Here is an 8,285-nt window from a genome sequence, read left to right as displayed (position 1 = left end):
ACAAAATGTCTGTGCATTTTTAAAAAAGGTATCTAGTTGCCAGGGCTTGTGATTTGACGTGCCTATCATGCTACTTCATGTATGCGAAAAGCAGCAATAGGTTTCTTTAGAGAGGCCAGAAAATGGCATGAAGGGGCACACCGTCCCTCGCCCAGTTTTTGGTTTTCCATCGCCTGCAGTGTTGCTGTCCTTGATGAATGTATGGTGCATGTGATGCTGATAGTGAGTTGGGTGTATTTTGTCCCACCAGCTGTGCATCTTGCTTATATAACATATTCAATTAGCCTTTGATGAGGGAGAGCAGTACAGGAGATGGTGCCAAGATAAAATGAGTAATCACCCCTAATGATATTTTTTGAGGGGAAAGTTTGCCTGTTAAGAGTTTGATTTGGGCTCTGGAGGGTCCTGCTTTCGCCCTCTACCATACTCTTAGTCTGCAGGGATGATGAAGCTGTAAATCATGTGCTGTTTATCGTGTCTGGGAAATGCAGGACAAGAAGGTTTTAGGGCAGGGATGAGGAACCTCTGGTCCTCCAGATACTGTTGGACTCCCACTCCCATGGCCTAGTGGTCAGGGATTATGGGATCTGCAGTCTGCCACCACCAGAAGGGCCACAGATCCCCCATTCCTGCTGTAATGGTTTTATAGAGCAGGAATTAAAACCTGTCATCTTCTAAATTTTTATTTTTAAATTCAAGATGTGGAAGTTATAAAAATCTGCTGGAAAAAAGCTAAATGTTAATTCAGCTGGACCCCTGCTCAAGCACTGCTCTTAGGTAAGGACAGTCTTATGGGATTTCTTAAGGAAAACTCATTGCCGTGGTGCCATGGCACAATTGTTGAGCTCCATCTGGTGGCTGTGTATCTATAAATAAAAATGAGGAAGTGGCTTTTGTATCGTGTGGAAAAAGTGGATAGAGTGTTTTTCTCCATCCTGATACTAGAACATGGGATCATCCAATGCAGCGGAATAGTGGGAGACTGGCGTACTTCATGCCACGCACAGGTAAGCAAGCACTTTGGAATCCACAGCTTTCCCTCTTTCTTCAAAGCTTGTATATATTTTGTGAAGTGTTTGTATGTCTCCGCTTTACCTGTTCCTCTGTTCTTTGCAGCTATGAGACCAGGAGAATGCCTTTGAGAAATATTTTATTAATGAATTAAACTGAGCTTGTGGTGTCTGTTTAACTGCTGCCCTCAAAGCCACACTGCTTCATCGGAAGGCAGCCCTGTTTAGGGAAGCTTTTAATGTTTAATAGACTATTGTATTTTAATATTCTGTTGGAAGCCGCCCAGAGTGGCTGGGGAAACCCAGCCAGATGGGCGGGGTATAAATAATAAATTATTATTATTATTAGCGGCTAATTTGATTTCAACTGATTACTTTGGTCCAAGAGCATTTCATGTACCTTGAAGGAAAGAGGCGGTTTGCATTGCACTTCAGCCTGGATGGGCATCATCCGTGGCAGATATGCCATGACTTGCTTTCTTTCTAGACATAAATAGAGAGTGCTGAATTGCCTCCTCCACCTCACCATAAGCTTTATCTCCTCTCATCTGATTCCTGATGTCACTGATGCTCAGCTTTATTTGAAGTGGTGACAGTTCTGGATATCCAGCGGGACCTGCAAATGGCAAAGTGAAAAATACCCTGGAAGGAGAAAGAGACTACTAAATTGGCAATATTATGGTAGTGATGAAGTCCTGCTGTCGCAAAATTATCATGCCCAATTAGGTTCTTTTAATTTGTTTCGGTGTTTTAACCTCCATTCTTGACATTGATGTGTGTATGAGTGCATATTTTCTGTGTTGACTTGTTAGCTGTTAATCAATAATACACTATTATAGAGAAATCCAGTATTGGTTGTCTGAGGTTTATTTGTGCCTTCCCTGGAGCACACTGGGTCTCATCTAGGTTAAAACATCTAAACAAATTAAAAGAAGCTAATTGGGCATAACATAATTGGTGTTTTTTTAGTATTATTTGTGCAAGGTCTACTATTTATTTCTTCTTTAAAAATCACATTAAAAATAAGTCTTTATTTTACACATAAAAATAAGTATGAAAAACATGAACAGAGGTTTTTTTGGGGGGGTGGTGGTTCTTAAAAATATTTATTGGTGCAAACTGTAGACCTTCACAAAGGACTTGGAACGCTTGGCAATCTTCCTCTTGCCCATGCTGGCTGTCACTTTGCGTGGGTAGCGATCAATGCCAGCCACCAGGATGTGCCATCATCAATATTCTTAACAATAACAGCTTTGCTTCCAGAGTAACGCCGAGCAAGGACAAGGAGGACTTTTCCTCTTGGAGCTGCAGCAGCGATGGCACCCACGCCGGAAGAGCAACATGATCACAATTTGATTAGCAATAATGCTGACTTGGAAATTTATTATTGTGTCATGCATTCAGAAACGTCCTTGTATGAGTCTTCTGCAAGCCAGTGCTTTATAGTTTTCTTTGTAGTCTCTGCTGCTTTGTCGGTGGACTGGACACCTAAAGACTTTGTGTCCGCAGTCACCTCCTCTTGTTGCACTCTGTGAAGTTTTTGTTTTCTCACCTTCTCTCTGTGCTCTGCAAGAGCTTTTGCATTAGCCAGTTCTCGATCAAAATATTTGCACTGTTTCATTCTTGCCATGTCTGCTTTAGCAAGCCAAGTTTTGAGGTCCTCAATTTCATCCTTGTTCGATTCAGCACCTTCATCAAGTTTGGCCTCGAGAGTTTGCTTCTCTGCAAGTGCACTTTCTAGGCAGTTCTCCTTCTCCTCTAACACAGCCTCAAGGCGGACCACCTCATTCTTGAAGCTCGCACTTTAAGCTCCGTTGCCATCGTGTTTTATCCTTTCTTTATCCTGGGAATTTCTCCTCAATTCACTCATGGCATTTTCCAGCTCTTGGTTTTTCAGCTTCAAACTCTCTTGCTCTCTTTCAAGAGCCACAAACTCATAAGTGAATATGTTCTCCTTCAGCTCTCTGGGCTCACATATCAGCTGCTCTTTCTCTAGTCGCAGGTTTTCTAGTTCTACTTTTAAGGCTTTTTGTCCTGTGAGAGCATTATCCCTCTCATCTGCTAGGATTTCACAAAGCATGACAGAATCTGCAAAACTCTGGAAGAGCATTTTTTCTTTTTCTTTTAGTGCTATATGTTCACCCTGAGGAATGAAGATTATCCCTTGGAATCCAGTGCTGCTGCCTCAGCATCACTGAAAGCCTGCTTCATTTATTCCATTTCGGCCCCCGAGTTATTCAAAATCTTTTTTAGCTCACTAACATTGTTTTCCAGTGCTTCAATTTTATTCTTTTGCTCCTTGATCTGCAAGTCTTTTGACATTACTTCCTCCAAACCAACCTCAGACCTTGGAATCTGTTATTCTTCAGGAATTGTAACACTGGCTGTCATCCATTGATCTTCATATTCTGAAAACTCTGAGGATACAGACTCTCAACTCTGCTGGGCAAGGCAAAGACCTTTTAAACTGTTTGGCTTTTGGGGAGAAGCTTCCTGGGAGACATTCCCCTCCTTCCTGGTTTATTGTTCTTGGTCCGCAGGTCACTCTACTCCCCTGTCAAACCTTGAACTCTTCCGATGATGCAGAAGTTGACATCACCAGCATCTCAGTGAGAATCCTTACTTTCTCCTGCTGCTCCTTTTGAAGAGCATTCTTCTCTGAAACGATCTGTGCCAGTTCTTTTATGCGTTGTTTCAGGTTCTGCTTGAGCTATCCGTCTCTTTGCTTTCAATTATCATTTGGAAGATTGTATGCGAATGGCTGCTTCCTTTATTCATTTTCGTCTCCCCAAAGTTGTGTGCCAGACGCAGATGGGATCCCGTTGTCCGATCACCCAAGCTCTTACTGGGTCTGATCAGTCCAGTGAAGAGTGGTGCGTATGGATCTGTGTGCATGGATGTGTGTATGAGTGCATATTCCCTGTCTTGACTTTACTTTTTAAACAATAATACACTATTATAGAGAAATCTAATATTGGTTGTCTGAGGTTTATTTGTGCCTTCCCTGGAGCACACTGGGTCTCATCTAGGTTAAAACACCTAAACAAATTAAAAGAACCTAAATGGGCATAACAAAATCAGTGGTTAATTCCACTGCTTTACTGCTTGGCATTTTGCAGTGAGAATCCTTTCTCCCACTGAAAACTTGGGATGAAAGGTTGAAGAATATTCTAAGCTATCTGTCTTCAGCTTTAAATTTATAGATCTGTTTAGTGTTGTGATTCTAGTTCCGCCTCTAGCTGTGCAAGATTCTTTGTGATTGCCTGCTTTGGCCTACCTAGACCCCCACAATTTCACCAGCACTTCTGTGGGGCTTCTCTTCCAGAAGTTGTTGGCGTTTTCCTTTCAAGAATGCCTCAAGAGAAAAAGGAAACTGTCACCATTTGGAAGTTGCAGTGGTAAAGGAGGTATGTGCTGATCACCCATAGGACACATTTAATGATGCAAGTTGTCTTTGATATCCCGTGCAGTCTGAAGAGCCTTCATATTCAGCGTTCCTCCCTGAACCCCTTTCCGGCCAATGAGTATTAGGCATACAGGGTTGACCAGGACTACAGTGATGGCATGGCTGCAGCTGTCTCCATTGTCCCCATACAGCTTGGTCCGGAGGTCCATGGTGTATTGATGGGCATCAGTATAGAGGTTGTCACGTATGACCAGACACTTGAGCCCACCAAGGGTCAACCCTTGTGCGAGGAGGATGTCTCTGCTCCTACCAAGGAGAGCTTGGATCTCTGGCTTGGTCACTCTGGTCAATATGCCACTTTGGTGAGCACCTAGGAGTTGCTGTTGAGCTATAGAGACAACTGCTGCATCCCAGCAAATCCCATCTCTCATGATGCTGTTGATATACCTCTGCCAGACAGTCATTTTGTGATTTAAGAGTCTGTTATGGTAAGATGTACCCTGCAGCCAGTTGAGTAGGAAGGAGAAAGACAAGCTCTCCTTTTAGGGGTAGGTTGCTTCTTTAGAATCTCTAGTTGGATGTTGGTCATTAGATGAGCAGGAGCTGTTACGTGTCCTTTCTGTCCATCGCATGTGCCTGGGAAGACGAGTGTTGTAGGCTGAAGCAGTAGGATGGTGATTACTTACAGAGAGTGTTTCCTTCTAGCATTGATGTACGTGTCTTTTGGTGTCTCAGCCAAGGATAGCTTGCGATCAGGTTTTGGGGCACAAAGAGTCTCCTGCAGCAGTCTCTTTGATACCACCTATCAGTAGTCACTGCTGGCAGTAAACACCTCCTTTTCATAACCTTTTTGCTCCTTGCTCTAGAACTCTGGAAGCAGTTAGAGTCTTTCTGGTTGTGATGTCATAATGTTTGTGTCTCCTGGACAAATCAGGTTGGCCTGTCTTGCTTTACTGCTTACATATTATAAATATTAAGTGGTTTAGAAATCCTTCTAAATTAATAAAATTAAATATTCTAGGGTCATTAGTTGTTTTCTATACATCCCATTGCATTTTGTAGCCAGTGAACACTTAGAGGCAACCATTTTGCTGCACATCTGCATTCAATAACCTGTACAATGGTACCTCGGGTTACATACGCTTCAGGTTACAGACTTCGCTAGCTCAGAAATAGTACCTTGAGTTAAGAACTTTGCTTCAGGATGAGAACAGAAATTGTGCTCCAGCGGCGCGGCAGCAGCAGGAGGCCCCATTAGTTAAAGTGGTGCTTCAGGTTAAGAACAGTTTCAGTTTAAGAACGGACCTCCGGAACGAATTAACATTTTTCTTACCACTTGGCAGAATGATACAAGTGGCTTTCCCTATTCTGATTTACGTTGATTTTAATCTGATTCTAAGCTGTATTTCAGTCGATTGCTGGATTTTATGTTTTAATATATATTTTAATGTTAGCCTCCCTGAGCCCAGTTTGGGCAGGATATAAATAGCATATTATTATTATTATTATTATTATTATTATTATTATTATTATTGATTGCAAACCATGGTAAGCTGCCTATATGTAAAAGGTATTAAGTGCAGTGGCAAAGTACAGCAAGCGCAGGGGATGTGGTCTTCCCCAACTGCTTACATGCTGTGGTGCATAATTTGTCAGCTATGAGCACTTGAAGCATTATCTAAAGTAAAAAAGCAGGAATAATCCAGACTCCAAACCCTTCATGAGGCACCAGATTTCAGTGTGAGAAGGAAGCAGCCAAGACAAAAAAAGGCAATGAAATATTTCCAGTTCTGTATTTCTAGGTTTTAAATGCTTTTGTGTATGAACCTGTAGAGGAGATGAGCTACCTAAAAAAAGACTTCTTTTGTAAAGAGCCATGTGCACAGATGTTCAGGATGGCTCAGCCAGCAAACTTGGAACAGAAATAAATACTTGCTTAGTCTAGGCATTTGTTTTAGTGCCCTCTTGTATTATGAGCAGGTCTACTTTATAAGCATACCTTGCCACTCACTTACACAATAATAGCTCCAAATTGGGCTTTACTGGTGGTTGTCCTTTCTCACTTGTATTACACGGCTCCCCTCATCTTACAACCTCTAGAAAAGCTGTGACACGCCCCTCCCCCCACAAATGTTAACTGCGCTGACTTCTTTCTTTTGACATGAGTTTCTCCATTCCTACCAAGTGCCTGTTATGTCCCACTCCACCCAAGGTGGGTGTGCTTGGCCCAGATTCCCTTTCCTTTCACCTTTCCTCCTAAGTGCTGAGCTTGTGTTCTGCCACTATCTCTCTGTCATCTCACACATATACATATACAGCCTTTGCCTCCAGCCTAGTAAAAATACAGTGAACAGTCAATCGAACCTCTGGGCACCCTATTCTAAGTTGATGGTCTCCAGGCTCTCAGCTACATGGGCCAGCAGCTTAGTCCAAAGCCAGTTCTTCTAGTGTCGGCACAGCAGTCGACGCACCCTTGGACTCCTCCATCTTCTCTAGGGCAAACAACAAGTCAAGCTGGGTCAGTGGCCGCAACCGTTCCTCTTCCAAGTCACTGGATGCAAAATAAATAAGTCAACTGCCTGTTGGTTCTTTTGTCTCTGCCCACAGTTCTTTGCTCCCTAAAATGCCTGCCATCATCTTCCATTGTATCTTCAGTGTTTTTCCCAAGTTTATTGAGTCTGTGGGTTATAGATTAGTTTTATTTTACACTTTTTGGTTTCAAATTGCCTTGATTTAGGAACATAGGAAGCTGCCTCCTACCAGGTCAGAATATTTGTCTAGCTGAGTATCGTCTACTCTGACTGGCACAAGGTCCCAGGCAGAGAGAGATGGTTGTCATCTCCTGTCTCCTGATCCTTTTAACTGCAGGTGCCAAGTGTGGAACCTGGGACTTCTCACAGGCAAAGCATGTGTGCTTTACCATTAACCTATGGCACCTCTACTATTTCTTGATGTGCTGTGACTTGGTTCTGTTTTGCTTTTTGTAAACTGTTTCTGAATAGAAATAAATGTTATAGAATGGCAGAGCTGAAATGACCATTGGACTCATTTCAGCAGTACCATTCCAAGCTCAATGGCAATAATGGACTCCACCACTAAACTTGGGGCCCCTTCTAACATTGACTGGTTATTAATGGAGGTGCTGTAGGAGGAATAAGAAACCTGTTGAAGCTGGCCTCCATCATCCTTATTACCCATGCTGGTGGGGGCTGATGGGAACTGGAATCCAACAACATCTGGACGGGCACAGTTCCCCCCTCCCTGGGCTAAAGCATGGCTCCTCTTGCCCTGCTTGATAATAGTGAGCAGAGCCCTAGCTCAGTTGTGCCTATGCTTTGCCTGCAAAAGATCCCCAGTTCAGTCCCTAGCTGTAAAAGACACCTGTCTGAAATGCTGCTGCCACGGTCATTTGTGCCCTGTAAACACAACAGAGCTAGATGGATAAAAAAATCTGACTGGATTTCAGACCATTTTCTACGTTTCTAATACTGCCCAACGTGCACGTTTGTTGTAAGGATCCTAACACACCTCCTGGGTTCCTCCAGATCTACGGAGGAATAACAGCAGCATGAGAAGGAACTGCAGCAGAGGCTTCTCCTACATGGCCTCAGATTTCCACAGGAAGCAACTTTTATATAGGAACTGCTCCTGCACTGCTAAACGTAATGTTGAAAAGAGCTCTATAAACAGTTACCGTATGTTAATTTAAAGTCACCTTTTCATAAGTATGTCACAAATGAAAAGAAACCAGCTTTTTATCAACTGATGGATTATCCATATGAGAACTGGTGCCTTATGGAGATTGGCATGGAGTTGTCTCCCCTACACAGGATAGGATTTCAGAGGAAAAGATTACAAGTTCACAAGGC

The 8,285-nt window shown here is 42.9% G+C and overlaps 2 protein-coding genes across 4 annotated transcripts in view; both read right to left on the bottom strand.

The window, feature by feature from the left end:
• Positions 1-4,445: 4,445 nt before the first annotated feature.
• On the bottom strand, positions 4,446-4,880 carry LOC128403160 (profilin-2-like). Its single transcript, XM_053367820.1, has one exon. It carries the CDS (start codon positions 4,878-4,880, stop codon positions 4,446-4,448), a length of 435 nt encoding a protein of 144 aa, XP_053223795.1.
• Positions 4,881-6,194: 1,314 nt separating this feature from the next.
• The window catches only part of LOC128402706 (outer mitochondrial transmembrane helix translocase-like), a 44,996-nt gene continuing 42,905 nt past the window's right edge, over positions 6,195-8,285 (bottom strand). For all 3 annotated transcript variants that reach the window (XM_053367039.1, XM_053367038.1, XM_053367040.1), the window contains one exon: positions 6,195-6,967. In XM_053367039.1, the coding sequence (XP_053223014.1) occupies positions 6,841-6,967 (127 nt within the window). In that variant the 3' untranslated portion in view covers positions 6,195-6,840. The remainder of the gene's footprint in view (positions 6,968-8,285) is intronic.

This window comes from Podarcis raffonei, chromosome 15 (assembly GCF_027172205.1).
Source record: "Podarcis raffonei isolate rPodRaf1 chromosome 15, rPodRaf1.pri, whole genome shotgun sequence".
Lineage (NCBI taxonomy): Eukaryota > Metazoa > Chordata > Lepidosauria > Squamata > Lacertidae > Podarcis > Podarcis raffonei.
Note: the sequence above shows the minus strand (reverse complement) of the source record. Positions and strands in the feature narration are given on the sequence as shown.